Source organism: Apis mellifera, linkage group LG4 (genome assembly GCF_003254395.2).
Source record: "Apis mellifera strain DH4 linkage group LG4, Amel_HAv3.1, whole genome shotgun sequence".
NCBI classification, from domain to species: Eukaryota; Metazoa; Arthropoda; class Insecta; order Hymenoptera; family Apidae; genus Apis; species Apis mellifera.
The window spans coordinates 10,986,966-11,008,530 of NC_037641.1; the positions used below are offsets into that span (position 1 = coordinate 10,986,966).

Consider the following 21,565-nt stretch of genomic DNA (forward strand, 5'->3'; position numbering starts at 1 on the left):
CGATTCTTTTATTCCGTGTATCGTTAGGACGTTACTAAAACGTGGCCGCGTTTCGAGAGTTCGCGAAACGAGATTTAGCCGGCTCCACCCGGTGATTTGTGGCCCATTGTTCTCCAAGCCAAGGTTCGGTAGCCGAACCGATCCGTGGGAGGGCCAGCCTAGTAAAAACTCCGCTATCCGCAACTAATGGCTTTGAAATCCATTGATTTACCCTTCCCCCCGGCCCGCAACCCGAGTTTTTACAGTCTCGGTTTACCCTTCGGTGAAACCGCACCGCGCGAGTCTCGATCAAAGGCAAGGGATCCCGATATCGGGAAGTCGAAGGTGAAATTCGCGTCCTCTTCCTCTGCGAATCTCGCTGTTTTCCATCCGCGCGTGCTTCCAAGGACACTCTCGTTAAATCGCTCCTCGAGGGGATCGGAGGATCGGGGAAACAAGTTGTTCCGCCAGGTGGGACGGCGCGCTTCCAATCGTTTCGAAATTATCGACGTCTCGACGTCGAAACGAACGAACCAATCGGTCACCATTGTCGTTTCGACTCGGTAATTAAAGTCCGCTCCTTTCGTTCTCTTGCCCTATTTTATCCGCCAATTTCTCTCTCTCTTTCAAAGCCAGTAAGGAAAGGCCGTGCAAGAAGACATAATAAAACGATTAACTCCGATTCCTGCGAAGCCGAGCTCTTGCTCGACACAATGGAGCAGTTAGGACCGACTGCCTCCTCCGTTCCGCATTATTTATTCCATTAGCGGAGGCCACCCCTCCCCCTCTTTTTTTCTCTTCCCTCTCCTCCCTTACATCTGCATATTGTCTAGATCCTTGCGCGCGCCGCCATGCATGTTCGTCGAAACGTTAGATCGGATAACTCTTTCCTCCTTCGCATCCCCTTTCTCTCTTCTCGTAAAGAGAAGAGTCCTCCTCTTTTCCCTGACCATCTCGAGTATCCGTCCTTTGACATTTTATCCGAACTCGAGGTGTTAATTAACGTTAATTGACGAACGGATCAGGAGAGGATCAGACATCGAGAGAAATACAGACATCCGATCGTTGTTGTCCGACCGATCTTCTCGCTTCCGAGAAAGATGATGATCAATCCCCCAAGAGAGTATATCTGCTCTATCCCATCGACGTGGAAATTGAATTAATCCTTCGCGCACAGCCGCTCACCTGTATCCTTTCTCTTTCTTTCTCTTTCTCTCTCTGGACCGTAGAGAGAGAATCGTAATCCATGAAAGAGCGAGTAACAGCGTCACGGTACACGTACACCTTTAAACGCGACTTTTTGCCCGCGTGTAATCTCCCCATCTAAATTATTAGATTATCCTTTGATTCATTTGTCATGGGCCGGGCGCATGCACTTTGTACCGCGCCTCTTTTATACACCGCGCGTGATTCTCTCTCTCTCATATTGCCAGTCCATGCTTATCCGTGCACGGCGGATTTATCGTAATGATATTTCAATTTTATCGAAAATTATTAATGATCTTTGTATCCCGGTAAACGGTAATAAATTACAAACCTATCGGTTAGCCTATATCTCAGCCATTTTTATTTTTTGATATCGTGGGAAAAAATTAAATCGAAGTATGTGTATATGTTCATCTCTCGCAATTTCTTAATCTTTTTCACTCGAATTCGCTTTGGATTCGCTTCGAAAGAAACATGAATGATAAAGAAAGATAAACGCTTTTATTTCGTTAAAAATTACCAAGCTTAATTAAATCGTCGATAAATTCGATTAATTTTGAGGATACGTAATTAATACGTAACTTTGAAATTAAAATGCCTTTAAAAATAAACGCGTAGCCAGACTTTGAAACAGTGTGTAGATACATAATATATTTACGAAGGTATGCACTTCTTCTTCCACGAACATCGGCATACTTCACGTTAAGTATGTGCTCAGACACAATACATATACGTATACACACACATACACACATACGTGGACGCTTATTTTGCTCAATCTCCTCGAGACAGCGTGCCGTACATTCCACGAGATACCTATCAAGATTTCCATCCATACGCATCTTGTAAAAGTGGCTTCCCTCCCTTCCAAGTCTCGTGGAACGCGGGATTTCGAGCCCCAAAGCGGTATCGAACGAGAAGAGGCGCCCACCCTCAGAGGCGTGATATTATGATAATACACTTATATTCATACGCAATAGGCTTTTCTTGGCAAGGGGAACGAAACGAACGGCCTACTCTCGTTCTATCCGCCATGTAATTCGATCGACGCTCTAGAGATGGATCGAAATTGACGGAGGAGTTGAGAGCCAGACAAAGCGAGAGATTCTGCGCGACGTTTCTCGATTAATTGCTCGGCAATTTGGTTGATCGCTCGGCGAAAGCTGCGGCTACGCCGCCTCTTCGATTCGATTTCGGCTGCGACGAAAATCCGCAATTTTCAAAAAAATTTTATCTCAGGATGATAAAATTGTCGGAGAAATAAATGGGGATAATCGAGAGTATCGACAAGTACAAGAATTCAACTTAATAACACGAATATCTCGACGCTTGCTTCTCAATTTTTATCACCCCCTTTTCCTCGCAACAAGAGAGATCTTGGTCCTTTTTAGCGGTTACGTAAGGGGAGGTTACGACACGAATTTCTGTTTCCCCCTCCCGCGCGGAAAGTTTCGTCCCTTTGTCCGAGCGGGGGAATCTCGTTGCTGGAAAATGGTTTCCTCTTGAGGGAGGAGGTCGAGCCACTGACCGAGAAGACGTTAACGCTCGCCGACAACTACTTTTCTCATCGTTTTCCCGTCCGTTACCCAGGATTCTCGTTCGCGGCCCGTGCGGAAAAGGACTTTCGATGAAAGTTTCCAAACGATTCGGGTATCCCAGAAGACGGATCTTCTCTCCGTTATTCGCCTCGATGCGCGTATCATCGTACAACGGTGGACAAAAATGGAGATGCGCTTCGAGATAAAGAGAGGAGGAAGAAGAAGGAGAAGAAGCAATCTTGTCCCAATCTCTCGTCTCCCTTTTTTTCGGGAGGGCAATTTTTTACCCAAACGAAACGAAACCAACAGTTCGAAGAGTTTCTAGAGTGGACTAAGAATAGACTAAGGGGCGATAAAGAAAAACGTGTAACACGGTTGCGAGCAACCACCCCATACGAGGGCTCCACGCTTTTGCTCCCGAGGATCCCATAAGTGCGTTGTCTTGTCGTCCAATAGCGTCTTAGATGCGACATTTCATTACGTCGTTCGGTCCAATCCACCCTCTCTCGCAAGCATCCATAAAGCCGGATGACGATCGTGCAACGAGAGGCCGTGGAGACTTTTATGCATCCGCGCGAGGAGAGGAATCGCGTATCGTGGAATAAGTCGCCTTTACGACACGAGTGGCCCTTGCGGTCCCACGAAATAAAAGGGAGAGAACGAGTCGGTCGTTCGGGAATCGAGTGGCGACGCACACCCTTTTTAAAACGTGGGGTGGAATAAATCCAACCGCGCAAAGTCGACGCATCGACGATCAACGTCGTTGCGAGCAAGGATCGCGATCGGCGATCGGATCGGAGAAACGGGGGGCGAAGCTGACAAATTTTCATCCATATTCATGGATCGAGGATGGAAAGGAGACGTTTCCCTTTTCCTCATCCGTCACGAATCAATTCCGTGTTTCTATCTCGTTGCTCGATGGATTCGAAATTATTTTTAAAATAATCCCTCCTCTCTCTCTTTCTTTCTCTTTTCGCTTCTTTCGAAGAGATGGCGAATTCTCGAAGAAATTGCACGCTTTAAATTGCGCGTTTTAATTAATTCGGATTTCTTGTTCGATTATAATATTAATACGAAGCTCTGTCTAGGGAGTGAGAGAATACCGGCGCAAGAATATGCTTTATTACGAGCAAGTTTATGAAAATGTTCACCGCAGGAGGCGAGGAAACCGGAGGCAAACGCGCGCAGGACTCGGAGGGTGGCCGTTTTCTCGTTGCCCTCCTCCGTTCCTTCCTCGCAGGTGACGCGCACCAGCCCACCATCGGTCCCACCCTCGTGTGTCGTTGCCAGATATTACCGCATAATTTTAGGATATTTCACCCGGGGAGCGTCGGATTTGGTCGACCAACGCTCTCACCTCGAGGAGAACGACGATTCCTTTCCTCGAACTCCCAACCAACCGTATTCGTATTCGCGTATCGCAATGAGAACACGGATAACGTTCCATGAAAGAAGTGTCCAGGTGCGAGGCGTGCATCCGTCCGCTCGTCGATTATCGAATATCGCGCCGGACAAATCGAAACTGAACCGACCGTGAAGGATTCCCGCGCGTTTATACGTGTTCTCGCCACGGGACACCGGCTCCGGGACAATGGCGGTGGGATGGCGCGACACCTCGGTGTCGTAAATGCCGGCCACCGATACGGATCTTGGAAAAAAAGGAGAAAATAAAAAGAGAAAGGGAGAGGGGAAAAAACGCGCGTTTATTTCTCTCGCAACGTCCATTGTCACGATGACAAATCGGGCGTCGACCGAGCCACGAGCCGCTTATCCATCAACATCAACTCGGCAAACCCGGATTCCACCCAGAAGCGCGGATTCGAGAATTGGATCCATACCAAGATGGGCGTCGATATCGTCGAACGACGATCCGGTCGAATCTTCTCCGCCGCGAACAAGATTTACGACGTGGATCGACTGCGAACGAGGCCTCTAACAACCTCGACGATTTTTCTTCTCGCGCACCACACGCTCCCCCTTCCTCCAACAACTCGTCGTTACGGGAGAGGCTGCGCGACTCCTTTCGCGTCGTCCTTCTTCCAACGCGCAACGGGACCTACTCTCCGCGTTTCTTCTTTTTTTCTCGATAAGATGGGAAAACGGGATCTAGACAACGATCTAATTCAACGTTTCGGGAAAATCCATTATTGCCAGTTAAGAAGTTATATTTAAATGTACTATCGAAGAGATTCCGCCTTTCTTTCGCAGATCTTTTTGTCGAGATAGTATACGTGGATAAGGACAGCGAAGAGCACGAGATGCTCGTCCCACGACGCAATGCACGCGCCTCTACATTCTCTTCCTTCCTCCTTTTCTTCCTCTTCCGTCACTTCCTGCGGTTTTCCAAACCCAACCACGACCTCTCCTCCCACCCCTCTCTCGACCACTCGAAGAGTGTTTTTCGGAACTGTTTATCGGCCGCGACGAGGAGAGGAAATAACCGGTATATAACTCACGTGTATAAATTACGAATCGGTTTTAACGGATCGACGATAGCACGCGCGCGCGCGTCGCCGCCTTCGCGATAATTTACCGTTTATTTACTCGGCTATAATCTTCTACCAGGCGATAAATATCCGCCGCGAGGATCGCGATTTCGATTGTCCCTCCTCCTCCTCCCTCGAGGATCGAGGATCGTTGTTTCCCACATGCGTGGTCCCACAAGTGAGAGGAAGAGAGAGGCGGGTTGGGAAAAGAGCGCGCAACAATGCGAGAGGGTTCGATTCGAAGCGAAAGTATTTTCGAAAACGGCGTTGTTCGTTTCACGCCGATAAAATAATGAACAAACGCGCGTTTGTCATCGCGGGGACAGGTATGCGAAACCCGTCGCCTCGTTCCCCGAGATAAGAATAATTTACCTCAAGAGAAAGGGAGAGGGAGATCTTAAAAGCGCGAGCATTATCTCCTTCGTTCGCGCACAAAGGATTATTTCTCCGCTACGCGGAAACGGCGAGTAAAGGGGACAATATCGCGAAAATACGGCCATTGTGTGTCTCTCGTTGCGGGTGAATATTCGTTGCTCTCCGCTCCTGATAGATCGATATATCCCCGCCGTGTATAAATTCCTTAAACGCCTCGTTAAATCATCCCGGTGAGTAACAATGGAAACGTGAATTATAATGGATTGAAATAGTGAGAGTAGTTTCTTCCTCTCGCGAGAGAGGTGCGACGAGAGCGAGTAACGAAAGTTTGGAAAAAATTCTCGAGCAACGCTCTTCGCCATCGCTTTCGGTTAACTTTTCGGAATAAATAAATTCGAGCGAATTCGTTCGAAACAACTTTTTTAAACCAGTTAAATCCGAGACGAGATAAATTCTTGATTTTTTTTTACCTCTCTCCGAGTAAAAGTTCATTTACCGACTGAGGGGATTAAGATATCGACACGATGGCTACCTTAGCAAGCCTCGTAAAAACCACGTGTCGCGATTTATTATCCGGATAAATAGAATAACGAGAGCTACCTGTAAGAATCTCAGGACGAGCTATATATATATATACATATATCGTTAATTCGATCCCCGTTCGACGATTTCATTCGCCCCGCGTTATCTGACCGCCTATCGTATCCCGATACGATTTGTAACACGTTCGTTCGTTAAAAAGATGCGACGTTGTTGCCACCGATAATGAACCGGAAAGGCTCGAGTAGGGAGAATGCGGCCGTAATAAGCCCGTTGTCGGCTATTTGTCGTTACATCGTACGTCCCTCGTTACGCCCGGCATATCATCCATCCTCGGCCGTCGTCGATCCAGTTCTCTCCACCAGGTGGGAGAAGAGAAGGCGAATGAATACTTCTTACGATTACGTGTCCCGCCCGCTCGTGCAATTTATTTCCGATAGGGGAAAGTCGGCCGAAAGTCCGCCGAGTAAATCACGCAATTTTTACACGCGATATACACACTCGACGCCAATGCTGATCACACCTACGTCTTATCGAAACACCTCGACGAGGTGAAATCGGAGAGAAAACAGAGAGAGGGGGAAGAAAATTGCTTTTCCAATTTTTACACGAGCGATTTTTTTATTCTTCTTCCTCAGCAGAGAGAGAGAGAGAGTTCTAGGGTCGGTTGGAAATAATAGGAGAGGGAATTATTCTTCGTACGCATCCTCCACCACTCATACACACCCATCGAGTCGAGGCGCGGTGTCGATTACTCGTAGTTGGGGACGAGAGAGTTGGGCCAAGTCACGGCTAACTCGGTCCGATTTAACCGGACACGAGTGCTCGTCTGTCTCCGCCGCGTACGTGACCGGGGAGAGGATCGTCGAGGAGGGTGGAGGGCAACGAAGGGACCAAGGAGATCCACCCACGCGGGTCCTCGCCGTTTCCTCGCCGCGATCGCGAGAGGCTAGGATAGGATATGTACGTTGTTATGGATAACTAAGAGGGACGTCAATTTCGCGTGGACTCTCGTTAAGCTCGTTCGAGTAAACGCTCGATTTTATAGTTATAGAGAGAGAGAGAGAGTGCGTCTGTTCACCAGGTATACGAGTCACGAGAGGAAGAGGCGAAAAGACGAGGCGTAACGATTGTCTCGCCGGTGGAGCCAAGTGGAACCAAGTGATTATCAAGACGCGCGGATGTTTGAAGAGAGAGAGAGAGAGATTGGAACGCGGTCCCGAGGGGTGATTACGGCGACGTTCGCCGCCCTACGCCGTGTAATTAACGTCGTTAAAACATGGATATTAAATAAATTATAAATAATTATGTTCGACGGCGTTAACGACCATCATCTAACCCCGTGCAACTGTGACGCTGCTGGTGTGCGGCTGGTGCTCCGGCTACATTTACGTTATCGATTGCAACGTCGAACAGAGAGAGTTTCTCGCGTCTGGATCACCTCTACGCGTTTTTCAAGTACCACGTGAATATTTATTCCGCCGATATATTCTCCTCCCTCCCTCCGGGGGAATAAAATCTGCCAGGTTTAATCGACAGTTAACGAGCGTCGCGCGATTTTCGATCGCCGTCGAAATCGGATAAACGGCGATGTTTTTACGAGCAGAAAAATCTCGAAATCGGCGAGGAGGGAGGAGAGCCTTTCTCTCTTTCTCTCTCTCGTGGAAAGTCAACCGTCGCCGATGAAATTTTCGTCGATAAAAGGACGTTGCAAAGAAAAAAGAGAAAAAGTTAACGCGTATCTACTCGACAAGGTACTTTACACGCGAGGATATCAAAATCAAATGCCTGCTACCCTCTCCTCTCACGCGTGTATTAGCGAAGATATCTCTCGAATTGTCACGATCCACGCATGATCCAATGTGGATTCGTTGAAGAAGAAAAAAATGTCTCGTTTCTCGGTTTATTCGATCGAAGGCCTCCTCCGAGAGAGATCGTAATCGTAGCGGCGACCGTGAAAAGCCGGTATAATGGCTCAATAACGGGACCCCTCTCGGTCGGCCGAGCGTTACCGGTTTCTAATCGCGGGAAAAAGATTAGGGCGGCGTGGAAACAAGCCGCGTTCGATCGGGAGCATGGCAATCGAAATCTACAATCTCGTTGCAATTCGATAACACGCGATGATTCGATTAATTCGCGCCGATATCCGGAGAAATCGCGGAAATTTCCTCTCACGATCTCAGCCTTTCCGTTTCCCTCCTTTCCCCCGTAAGGATATCAAGCGTATCCACATCGATCCCTCGAGCCTTAACGCCGTTTCCATTAGGTTAACGACCCAACCGCCTCGATAAACTATTCACCATAACGGATAATTGCGACGCGATTCCGTGTAGCAACTATCGAACGAGAGAGGAGATTCAGAGTCCATAAATCGACGCGTTCCACCGCTCCGCGAGTTGAGAACCGTTCATCAACTACGCTCCCTACCATTCCCGTAATTTCTCGCCGATGATCGAGAGAGAACACCCCGCTCGAACGGATCGATGAAAAAGACGACTCGTTATCATCATAACCGCAGCTGTGCCAAGAAAGAAACGATTTGTCTCAATTGGATCCATCTTCCTTGCGTTTTCTCGCGTCGTTCGACGAATTCGTTACGATTCGGTGAGATTCGAACCTACGTTAAAGCGTTGTGCTTCGATTAAGATATCGTTCTTCGATGGATCAGAAATGGTGAAAGAATGATTCTCCGTTTTAATCCTTTTACTAATAAATAATAAACTCGATTAAACAGACATGATTCGATTTAAAGGAGCGTCTCTGGAATACGACCAACTTTCTTCAAGAGACGAGTCTTCAGGAATAGTGAAAGATCGTAAAAGAATGATTTTTTATTTTAATCCTTTTACTAATAAATAATAAACTCGCTTAAACAGCCATGATTCGATTTAAAGGAGCGTCTCTGGAATATGACCAACTTTCTCCAAGAGACGAGTCTTCAGAAATGATGAAAGATCGTAAAAGAATGATTCTACATTTTAATCCTCCGGGATTCTAATAAAAAAAAAATTACATGATAAATGATCCGATTTGGAAGAACGTCACTGGAACGCGACCAACTTCCTCGAAGATCGTAGAAATCGCGTATCAATTAAGAGACGATTCTTTAGAAATGATAAAAGAATGATTCTTTATTTTAATCCTTTTACTAATAAATAATAAACTCGATTAAACAGCGATGATTCGATTTGGAGGAGCGTCTTTGGAACGCGACCAACTTCTTCGAAGATCGTAGAAATTGCGTATCAATTAAGAGACGATGTTTCAGAAATGATGAAAGATCGTAAAAAAATGATTCTACATTTTAATCCTCCAGGATTCTATAAATAAAAAATAAAAAAATTACACGATGATTGATTCGATTTGGAAAAGCATCTCTGGAATGCGACCAACTTCCTCCAAAGTCGTTGAAATTCTATTGTATCAATTAAAAGACGATTCTTCAAAAATGAAAGATCGTAAAAGAATAATTCTGCATTTTAATCCTCCGGGATTCTATTAATAAAAAATAAAAAATTAAAAGAATTACTCAATGAATGATCTGATTTGGAGGAGTGTCTTTGGAACGCGACCAATTTCCTCGAAGATCGTAGAAATCGCATATCGATTAAGAGACGATTCTTCAGAAATAATGAAAGATCGTAAAAGAATGATTCTGCATTTTAATCCTCCAGGATTCTATAAATAAAAAATAAAAAAATTACACGATGAATGATCCGATTTGGAGGAGCATCTCTGAAACGCGACTAACTTCCTCGAAGATCGTAGAAATCGCGTATCAATTAAGAGATGATTGTTCAGGAATGATGAAAAATCGTAAAAAAAAAATGATTCTACATTTTAATCCTCCAGAATTCTATTAATAAAAAATAAAAAATAAAAAAAAATTACACGATGAATGATCCGATTTGGAGGAGAGTCTCTGGAACGCGACCAACTTCCTCGAAGATCGTAGAAATCGCGTATCGATTAAGAGATGATTCTTCAAAAATAAAAGAATAATTCGTAAAAGAATAATTCTACATTCTAATCCTCCAAAAAGAATTACACGATGAATGATCTGATTTGAAGGAGCGTCTCTGAAACGCGACCAATTTCCTCGAAGATCGTAGAAATCGCGTATCAATTAAGAGATGATTCTTCAGGAATGATGAAAAATCGTAAAAAAAAAATGATTCTACATTTTAATCCTCCAGAATTCTATTAATAAAAAATAAAAAAAAAAATTACACGATGAATGATCCGATTTGGAAGAGCGTCTTTGGAACGTGACGAACTTCCTCGAAGATCGTAGAAATCGCGTATCAATTAAGAAACGATTCTTCAGAAATGATAAACGATCAGAAAAGAATGATTCTGCATTTTAATCCTCCAGGATTCTATAAATAAAAAATAAAAAAAAATTACACGATGAACGATCCGATTTGGAGGAGCGTCTCTGGAACGCGACGCAGCCACCTCGAAGGTCGGGCGCCGAGTGGAGGCGAGCGCTCGCGGAGGGTTGAAAAGATGCGAGGCGGGCGCTGTTACCCCGCCGCGTAGCGTAGCGTGGCGCCCACCAACGGGGACGCCTGGAAGCGGCGGGCGTCCCGACGTCCATGGTTCCCCGACTCGCCACCAGATCGAGATACGACTTGCCTTCTAATCGTGACACAGGGGGTATAAATGCATTGGGAGCGCGTATCGCGCGCCGATAAAACAGGATCGTTGGATCCGGCTCCTACTAAATCTTGGATCGATTCAATTATGCTAATCGCGGATAAAATAAATGTTGGGCAACAAACGAAGCCGGTGATCTCGCTGATACCTCGACAACTTGTTACGAATAAATCTTTCGCCTTTTTTTCTCTCCTGCAAAAATCGATCCTGTTCCCCGATAAAACGTTGCGAAAAGAGGTTGTTGCGCGAGCTCCATGGGAAACGCGCCCATTACGAGGATCCGAATAAAATAAATTTGCCGCGCCGCGTCGAGCACGGTTCGATGGAACAGGATCGAGAGCGAGACGAGAAGACGCAGAAATAAAGAGAGGGAGAGAGAGAGAGATACGCCAGTATACAAGTGTCATCATCGATGTTATTTCTGGGTGAAAGAAGAGCGCGCGTCGACGGGTGAAGCTGCGTGTGAAACGCGACGAAAAGTGGATACAATGATATCCTGTCCGTGGGATACGGGAGGGATACGTGGCCGCGTGAAATGGAAAGGGAGAAGGAGAGAACGTTACGTTCTCTTTAACCAGCAGCCACTTTAACCAACTTAAACCGTCGCCGACTCGTTATAGCATAACGGTTCGACAGTCGACAAAGGTGGGAGGAGATCGCGCCAATCGAAGCGTCGTCCTCGATTATCACGCGTTCACAGCTTTCTAAAGGGCCGAAAAGCGCGACAGAGGGTGTGCGACGAGAAAGGGGGAACGGGGCGGAGGAGAGAGAGAAAGAGAAAGAGAAAAAGAGAAAAAGAGCGGAGAAGGGTTGAAATCGGCGACCCCGTCGGTTTCGAGGAGAGTTTCGAGGCTTCGGTAACGAGGGGCGGTGCGCGCGGGATCACCAAGCATCTGTCAAACGATCTGTTTCTCTGGAAAGAAAAAAAAAGGAAAAAGTACAGATGCGTCAACGTTAAATGTTCGAAGCACGCGGTTTCCGATTTTTTTGCCTTCGCGCCAACCGATTCCAACTCTTTCGATAATAAAGCGAGCGATTAAAATTTCGAAAAACGTTACCGTGTTGTATCGAGCGAGGGAATATTTGGTACGCGACCAATTATTCGATCTACATCGAGAGAAATATATCCGAAATCGGGAAATATTGCAACGCGTGTCAAATTGGTTAGAGGTATGGTAGGGAGAGGGCAAGGCCGACGTACTCGACAACTCGTTTTACACATATACATATATATATATATATACCCGGCCCTATCGAAGTCGAATCGTGCGATTGACAAACGCGAGCGACGCAAAATGCGGCGAGAAATGAAAAAAATGGGGAAACGAGAGAAGAGATCTCTCCTCCCCGCGGAAGAGTGGTTTTTACCTGCAATGCTATTTTCACGACACAGGAATATATACGCAACCGATGCGTAAGCGTGGCGAGAAGGAGGGAAGGAACGGAATTCGCCATAGGAACATTATATATACGCGGCTTGCCACCCCTTTCGCCGCTCGCCAACACAATGAGCGGCTTTGTTGAAAATTTCTGCGGGCTTTTGACCCCGGTTTTCCGCGTACACCCACCCCGCCGGCTCCCTCTTCTTCCCCCCCTCCCCTCCTCTCCCTCCCTCCCTCCCCAATATTTCGCCCGTGCATTTCGTTCCCCGATCGGCGCCATACGCCGTTGCCGTTTCGAGTTCCCATGTACCACGTATTGCAAGATTCCCTCGCTCGATCCCGTGAAATCCGGCTACGTTAAATCGGTCGACCACGTGTTTCGTGAGACGATTCGCGCGCGGTTCCAGTCGAAGGGAACTCGAGGTCTCGGGAGGATATGACGGATTGCGGCGGCCCACGTGTGCCGCGGGTAAACAGAATCTATCCTTCCCCTCTCTATCTGTCTTCTTATCTGTTGCGACAACGATATCGTATTATCGAATGTAAACAGATTTTCGGGCCGGGATTCTTTCCTTCGCTCGACCGTATATAATCTCTCTCGCTCTTTCTCTCTGTCTCGAGACGATTATTCGATCGAGAAGGGATAAATTATTTATTAAAACGGAAGGAAAAAAAGGAGGAGGAGCGAGGAGGATCCGATTTATCGCGGCTAATGAGCCCGTAAGCCCTCGACAGAGACAAGCAAATTGCTGATGCAATTACGGTTTTGGTCGGACATTGCGAAAAACAAATCTCGTTAAAAGTGAGCGGGGAAAGTGGAGTCTGTTACAAGGGTGCGGCGGAGGCGAAACGGATAAAACGCAATGACCATGGGGATCGGGGCGGATGATGTACAAGCGAACAAAGATACGAGGGCACGAATAAAGAGGGAGGGAGGGAGGGAGAGAGAGAGAAACTCTCTTTTTCCAGATTAACCTTACGTAACGAGCAAAACTTACGAGCGGCTGCGTTTTTTCCCAGTAAGATCGATACCGGCAGGTTACACCATCGTTTTGATTCAGCTTCTACCCGTCTCGCTTTTGCCGCGCATTCCTCTTTATCCCTGTCTATCTTCTTTTCTTTCTCGCTTTTCCAACGAAACGTCCGAACGAGCGGGCGAATGATGGAAAAAAAAAAGGAAAATACGCGCGCGTGCCTGTCGATCCTCGAGAGGAGCGGGAAGCGCTTTGATCCTTGGACGAGAAGAGGAGAAGAAACGGAGGACCCGATGGCGAAAAAGCGAGTTTAGGTTCCGTCCCACTTGTCACGGTAAATAGTAATAAACGTTGCCTTCGTATCGCTTCATTTAACCGAACCGGCCGACAAACTTTTTCGCGGGCCGAAAACCATCGTCGAGAACTGAACGCATCGCCTGCGAGCCAAAAACCGTATCGAAACGACGCTTTGCGCTCGCCTCGCCAATTCCCTCCGATACGAATCGAAAACTTGGAACCCGTTCGCCCAACAACGTCGTCCCTCGTCTTTGTTCCATCTAAGAAGTTGTTCGTGCCGACGCCAACCAAGATCGTCCATGTGTTCGTTAATCGAACCGAGTCCGATTGCTAATTTTGTACTGAAACAATTTTCTACGAATGTAACGTCATATCCTTTCGAGTTCCTCGGATATTGCGAATCGAAAACTTCGAACCATCTGTCGAAGCAACGTTTTCGTTCCATCCTCTCCAAGAGTTTTTCGAGCAAGATCGTCCATGTGTTGGTTAATCGAATTAAATAAAGAGAACTGTTAATTTTTGTCGAAAACAATTTTCTACACATCCTTTCTACTTCGAGTTCCTATTTACGGTAAGAAATTATCGAAAACTTCGAACCATTTCTATCGAAGAACGTCTTCTTTAAAATTTTTTTTAGTCGACGCAAAATCGTCCATATGTTGGTTAATCGAACTAAATAAAGAGAACTGTTAATTTTTGTCGAAAACAATTTTCTACACATCCTTTCTACTTCGAGTTCCTATTTACGGTAAGAAATTATCGAAAACTTCGAACTATTTCTATCGAAGAACGTCGTTCCATCTTCTTTAAGATTTTTTTTAGTCGACGCAAGATCGTTCATGTGTTGATTAATCGAACTAAATAAAGAGAACTGTTAATTTTTGTCGAAAACAATTTTCTACACATCCTTTCTACTTCGAGTTCCTATTTACGATAAGAATCGAAAATTTAGAATCATCTCTGTCGTTCCATCTTCTTTAAGATTTTTTTTAGTCGACGCAAGATCGTCCATGTGTTGATTAATCGAATTAAATAAAGAGGACTGTTAATTTTTGTCGAAAACAATTTTCTACGAATCGACACCGTAACGTCACATCCTTTCTATTTCGAGTTCCTATTTACGATAAGAATCTAAAACTTGGAACCATCTCTGTCGAAGAACGTCGTCCCTCGTCTTCGTTCCATCTCGTTCCTCTAAGAGTTTTTTCGAGCAACATCGTCCACGTGTTGGTTAATCGAATTAAATAAAGCTCCAGAGAATTCTTAATTTCTCTCGTAGAAACAATTTTCTACGAATCGATACTATAACGTCACTATCCTTTCTATTTCGAGTTCCTCGAGTATTTACGATGATCATGAGGATTTCTTGGAACAATCCGCTTTACAATTTACCGACACTGAAAATGCATCGAGAAATTTCACGATTCTTCGAAGCGGCGAGACTCGCCCACCCGCCAATCCGAGGCTCCCTCTCTCTCTCTCTCTCTCTCCCATTGCTCATTCCAACTATGCTAAATACCGCCTAATGAATACATACGGGCAGCTCCTCTCTTTGATACACTGCTGCTGTCTGCTTTATATAAAGCAGCGGCCAACTATTTGCCCTGTGGTCGACAGAATTTCAGCCTACGGTGAAGGATCTAATGAACCTTTGCCTGTTCCGCGCGGTGTACCACCGCTTCGACCGGGGGGAGGAGGGGGAGGGATAGGATCCGCTAATTAATTAAAATTCTTCCGGAAAAATTCGCATGGTTGCGGACATTTTGGATAATTGGCCCGTTCCCGCTTCGAAATTTCGTTCGATCCGCGTGCGTGAAAAACGCACGCTGCGCGCTCCTTTTTTCGTGTTGGTGGCGGATCAGGGTACGCGAAGAAAGGGAAAGAAAAAAGAAAAGGAAGAGGGGAAATGACGAGGGGAGAGGAAACACGGTTCGAAACGGCGCAGACGCGTAGCGAACCGCGGGAATTCGGTGGCCGATCCGTCGAGACGAGAGAAGGATAATTAGCTCGAACCAATTGAGATTAAAACCGGATTTTAATCCGGCGTATTGGCGGAGTTTTTTATTCCGTCGAAAGGTACGATACTTAAGCGGCAAACGACACGTGAAACGGATCGAGGTGTTCCTTTTAAGATGACACTCTCTCTCTTTTTCTCTTTCTCCTCTCACGAGAGGCAGGATTCCACGACCGAGCAGATTCGAATCTCTAATTAATATAATGCGGATTAATCCGTGTGTTAAAGCGACGCGAGAATAGAATACGCGTCGAAATCACGTAGATGCGTGTTTAATCCGCTTACGATCACGCTTGTATGTATGTATATATATATATGCATGGAAACCACTTTTCGAGAGTTGTAAGATCTCTAATCTCCTCCGTCCCTCCTCCCTCTCTCTCTCTTTCTCGCTAGTTAATCGGCCATCTGGATTAAGATTCCATCCCCGTCTCGTACAAATTATTCGCGCGGAAGAATAAATTAATTCCAACGATCTCCAACGTTTCGGGATCATCGATGGATGATTGCCGATGGAAACGATTTCTCCGATCCGAGCGAGAAACATAATAGAGCGCGTTAATTAACGAGCGGGGGACGAGTTTCTTATTCGACCCGAGTTTTGACCCTCGTTTTCACGCGTTTCAACGATACTTGTTACGTTCCAATAAAGTATCGTGTTCGTATTAACGAAGTGTTCGCACAGTAACGTGATCAGAGACAACAAAGACACCGTCAGTTAGTTGGGCGGAGAAACAGTTGGGGGAGGGAGAGGGAGGGAGAACGAGCCCGCGGTGGTAGAAAGTGGAGCGGGAGCGGGGATTTGATTTCCAACCCGTGGAAAAAACTCCAGCCGTTAAGTAATTAATTTCGCGGTGCTGCGAGACTCGTTAAAAATTTGAACAACCAACCCCTCCCTCCCCTCCCCGCTCCATCGATCGACCAAACGCGGCGCGATACCTCGACACGGGGAATTTGCTGAATTTTATTTTATACCCCAGTTCCACCTTCCTTCCCCGTTACTCCCCAGCCCAGAAGAAACGAACCAAACGTAACGCGGCCTAACCAAACTCGACCGATTTCGATCCCTTTCGATCCTTTCGCATCCCTCCGTTCTCGGCTCGAAAACGGTCGAAAGCGAAGTCAACGCGACGACGATTTCGAAACAGAGAGAGAAATAAAGCTTGATAACTCAAACCCCTTCCATCCGTAATCACGTGGATTTAAACGCCGATTTTCGCCGATTTCCAAACAGAGAGAGAAACGAAGCTTGATAACTCAAACCCCTTGCACCCGTAACCACGTGAGTTTGAACGCCGATTTTCGCCGATTTCGAAACAGAGACGAAGCTTGATAACTCAACCCTTCCATCACGTGGGTTTGAACGCCGATTTTCGCCGATTTCGAAACAGAGACAAAGCTTGATAACTCAACCCTTCCACCACGTGGGTTTGAACGCCGATTTTCGCCGATTTCGAAACAGAGACGAAGCTTGATAATTCAATCCTTCCACCACGTGGATTTGAACGCCGATTTTCGCCGATTTCGAAACAGAGACGAAGCTTGATAATTCAATCTTTCCACCATGTGGATTTGAACGCCGATTTTCGCCGATTTCGAAACAGAGACGAAGCTTGATAACTCAACCGTAACCATGTGAGTTTAAACGCCGATTTTCGCCGATTTCGAAACAGAGACGAAGCTTGATAACTCAACCCTTTCACCACGTGAGTTTGAACGCCGATTTTCGCCGATTTCGAAACAGAGAGAGAAATGAAGCTTGATAACTCAACCCGTAACCACGTGAGTTTAAACGCCGATTTTCGCCGAAATGTTGAACGCTCGGCTCAATTGGAAGGTAGCTCACTTCGAAGTTGGCACGGAGGGTGGCAGAAACGCTTTCCCGATATACGATACACGCCGGGACATTCTGGGAAATGAATTCGCCGGTTTGTTGTACGTAAAGTCTTCTACGTGGCTCGAATACGTGGCCCTGGACGGAAACAGAAGTTGTTGTTCGGTAAGTGGATTCCGAGAGCGACGCGCGTTCGAATGGTTTACGTACGTTTCTATCGGAAACGCATCCGTGTACGAGCCTCGTCCCGCTACGAATAAACTAGTCTGACCACCCTCTAGTCTCTCTCTCTCTCTGTCCCCGTTCGTTCCAACCATCGTTGCAACGCTGGACATCGGGGAATAATGTTCCCCCTTCCCCCTTTAATAATCCGCATTAGTTAACAAGCTTACCGAAAAGCGGCATTAAATTAAAACGACGAGCGATCCTTGGTGCAATCGGACTTGCTAATCTTTCTCCGTGAGGGGGAGAAATAACTCGATCGAATCGAAGAGAGAGGGAACGGATGGTCGTTTCAGCGTGGAGCTGAAGGGAGTTAATGCAAGAAGGAAGCGGTAAAGAACCCGCAAATCCGTGTACCGGGTGGATCCAACGTGTGGTCGAGGTAGATTGGTCGAGGAGATCGGTAAAGTGGCCGGTGGTCCCGTGTTTCGTGAACTTTAATCACACGGATCCGACTCTCTCTCTCTCTCTCTCGTGTTTCGTTGCGCCCTGCTTAATGGATATCCTATCCGTAGTGGCCGGCCTTCGATATAGCTGTACCGGAAACCCGGCTAAACCGCAAGATAAAGTTGCCACACGCTCCTATCGAAAAGGGACGATCGCGTCGCTTTACCAATTCCGCTTGGGATGATAAAAAAAATTCTCCTCTCCCTTCTCGATATTCCATTGCCTCTTCCATCGATTCGTTTATCGAATCATTCTTATTAGGAAGAAGAAGAAGAGGAGGAGGAGATTGTAAAAGGGAGCAATGGTTGGAGAAACGTTTTCGACGATCGAAATTACACGGCGACGTAATGTAATTGAAACGGACGCGGCATTGCGGCTTGCTATTCCTGCGGACGGGACTGGAAACGTTGTACAGCGAGAACATCTTGAAATTGGTCGGCAGTGACCGAAGGTAGCAGCAGCTACGGTAAACTTTGATCAGTCGGGACCAATCTCTCCGCCTAATCCCACTTACTTGATGGCGCGGCGTCGTCCTCCTCCTTCCAATATTTCAATATTTCAACGCGACGAATCCAAATTGTATCCGTGTAACAACGTTAAATCGAAATGTATTCCGTTTATAGGCCGGAAACTGATACGAGTAGTCCCGGAGTAACAAGCGTTCCATTCATTCGGGACGAGCGATTATTACAGGCCATCAGGCGGATCTATCTGTCGTCTTATCGAGATTTCGTGTACGTATTACGAAGTCTAAAGACATCAGTGATAAAGAAAAGAGATTATAATTTAAAAAACGTAAAACGATCCGATTTCCTTTCACTGATTCTTTTTCCCTTCTTTTCTTTTTTCTAATAATATTACAGCAATGTATGTCATGAGAAACGTTAGTTTATCCTAGATTTCTTTCGATTAATTCTTTTTCGATATCTGATCAATATGAATCATCGATGTATCGAGATACAAAAATGATATATTTAGATTCATAGATTTATAGTGTTCGAGTTACGAGAAGCGTCAACTTATCCCTTCGTTTTCGCGAAAATATTCGATTTCGATATGGTGGATGATACATTTTTTTTTCGAATCGAAAGAAGGGACGAGCTATCGAGCAACATAATTTACTTACTTTTGTTGATTATTGTTGGCGGTGGGCATGGGGGTGGGCACCCTCGGCGGCGGGACCGGTATCGCTTTTCTTCTTCCTCCACCTGTTTGATGTATGGTCGGAGTAACGCGTCCGGTCGGCGCTATCCGGCCAGCCGTTCGAGGCCTCTCTGTCCGCACGTCCATGTCGTTCCTGCAAACAATCCAAAATGCCCCGCGCCGTCAGACCTCCTCCCGTACAGATAAAACTTCGCGGATTCTTCTATCTCTATATTTTTTTTATTCTTTTGTTTCCCTCCACTCTCTCTCGTCCCTGCGATAGAAGAGAGAGAGAGAGAGGGCAGAAACTGCGACGAGGAAACGAGTCACGTAAAAGGTAGTCGACAAAAAAAACGAAATTATTACGAGACGCATTAGTAACCGGGACGCAAAAGTGCCATTTTCTCTTGTGGCTCGCAAGGCCAGGCAGACATCACAGGGATTGCCGGTGAACTTCGAAAGAGCGATCCCGAAAGTCGCGCGCACACAGAGGAAAGAGAGGAGAGGAGAAGAGAGAAGAGGAGAGAGTAGAAAGGAGAGGAGAAAATCGCGCGTCGAGCTCTCGGGGACAAAGATCTCGCTTTCCGGATCCCCCATTCGATTCTTTCGAACGTTATTAATTATTTTCCTCGACATTCATTCGTTCGATGGATAATTGGCACCGCCAAACGTTCAATTTAATTTTTCGTCCTCTCCTTTCTTCTCCAAATTGCAGGAGAACACGCGCCCCATTTTTAATAATCGCCGCATTATTCAAACGTGTCATTAATTCTCCGTTATTTTCAAAGCCTTTCCTCGCGAGTTTCGTTTCGCGGCAACAATAAGCCGTGTCCAATTATTTTCACAACCGATACCCCGTTAGGTGAAAGAAAAGAAAAGGAAAAGAAAAGAACAGCGTCAAACGAAAAACACAAACGAATAAACCGGGAGTGTGTTCCCAATTAAGCGCATACCCTCGCTAATTTACCTCGATGATGAAAAACGTTAGAATCCAGAGAGAATCTGGTGGCTACTCTCGACCGAGATGCGTACGTGCACGTACGTAGTAGCGTTTTGCGTAACGGAATTTCAATTAATGATAGATAGAGACGCGCTACGTCAGACTGCAGCGAGCCATTTCAATGAGCGCTTTCAGCTGCCAACCAAACCCGACGTCCGCCTCGCCTCTCGTTTCTTCCTCCCCCCTCCCTCCGTTCATGTAACGTCACCCTTAATTCCATCCTTTTTCCCCTCTTCCCTTTTCGTTCATCCTCCGCATCCGATATTATTACACGCGTCTCGAATTTTCGAGATCGAAGGGCATCGACGCGAGGCATTTTTAAACGGAGAGAGATAAAGAGAGAGAGAGATTCGTGAATCCTCGCGCGAGAAAAGGGACCGACCAGTTCGAAAGTGCTCGCCGACTTTCTCAACCGTGACTCGAAATCGCGGGGCTTCAAAAGATCCTCTCCAAGAGGAGGGAAGACGAGGAGAGAAGAAAAGGGGTTAAAAGTTGGGCCGCTTCCGGAACCCCTTCGTTCGAACCGACGTTTCGGGAAAACATAATGTATCGCGAAAAGGGAGTTGAAGATGAGTCGAGGGGGGGAGAAAAAAAAAGGTAAACTCCTTCAGAAAGGGAAACGGTATCACGGATACTCGTGAGCCCTCCTCTCGTCGGGTTCCATTCTTCGAAATTCGTCGGCTCCGCGATCTAACCGCTGTTGCGGAAACGAGTACCACCTTCCGCCGAGCTTTTTCATGCGTATCGTTAGAAGATGGATGATGGGTTATTCGGCGTTCCCTTTTCCCTTTCGAAGATTTAATAATCGAGAAGTGGAGCATGGTAAAAGAAAAGAAAAATTACGCTCTAAACGGGAAGATCGAATTCGGAGGAAGGCGGCTTCCTTATTGCTCGACAGGATGTTCAATCGAGTTCAATCGTCCATCCAATCCAACTCCATTCTCTTCTCGTGGGGAGGGGGGGACATAATTCGATTGGCATCGGTGCATAAATCACGCGGAGAAGGAAGGCGTGCAAACAGGTGTGCGATTCGAGACCTTGGCAACTCCGGATTCCGGATTCGGACGCGATTTCGGAATTATCCATTCTCTCTCTCTCTCTCTCTCGACGATCCGCGATTCGAATCGATGGACGGAACCGCGTTGTCCAACGCGCACAATGAGCTCGTTAAGCCCGAACGCGATTCGATTATGGGGGGAGGATATCGATGCGAGTTCACCCCCGTCTTCGACGCGTTTCGAGATCTGGCCGAATCCACGACGAATCGAAGAAAGGAAGAGGAAACGATACGCGCAGACATCCGGGAAAATTATCGAGGATATCGACTTTCAATGGGAACCATTCTGAACGCGAAATTATCGCTTTTAATCACCGTCGGATCTCCTTCGCCATTCCATCCCTTTACCACCCCTTCTTCTCTCCCTCTCTCGTTCCAAGCCTCGTTTCACCCGTGCATCGACTCGAACGAC

At 46.5% G+C, this 21,565-nt stretch overlaps 1 protein-coding gene across 5 annotated transcripts in view; it reads right to left on the minus strand.

The window, feature by feature from the left end:
- LOC411018 (kinesin 11) overlaps positions 1 to 21,565 on the minus strand; it is a 246,361-nt gene that overhangs the window by 187,335 nt on the left and 37,461 nt on the right. For all 5 annotated transcript variants that reach the window (XR_410886.3, XR_410885.3, XM_394491.7 and 2 more), the window contains exon 2: positions 19,080 to 19,250. Coding sequence is in view for 3 of the 5 variants with exons in the window: in XM_394491.7 (XP_394491.6) it covers positions 19,080 to 19,243 (164 nt within the window). In the remaining 2 variants the exon portion in view is untranslated. The remainder of the gene's footprint in view (positions 1 to 19,079; positions 19,251 to 21,565) is intronic.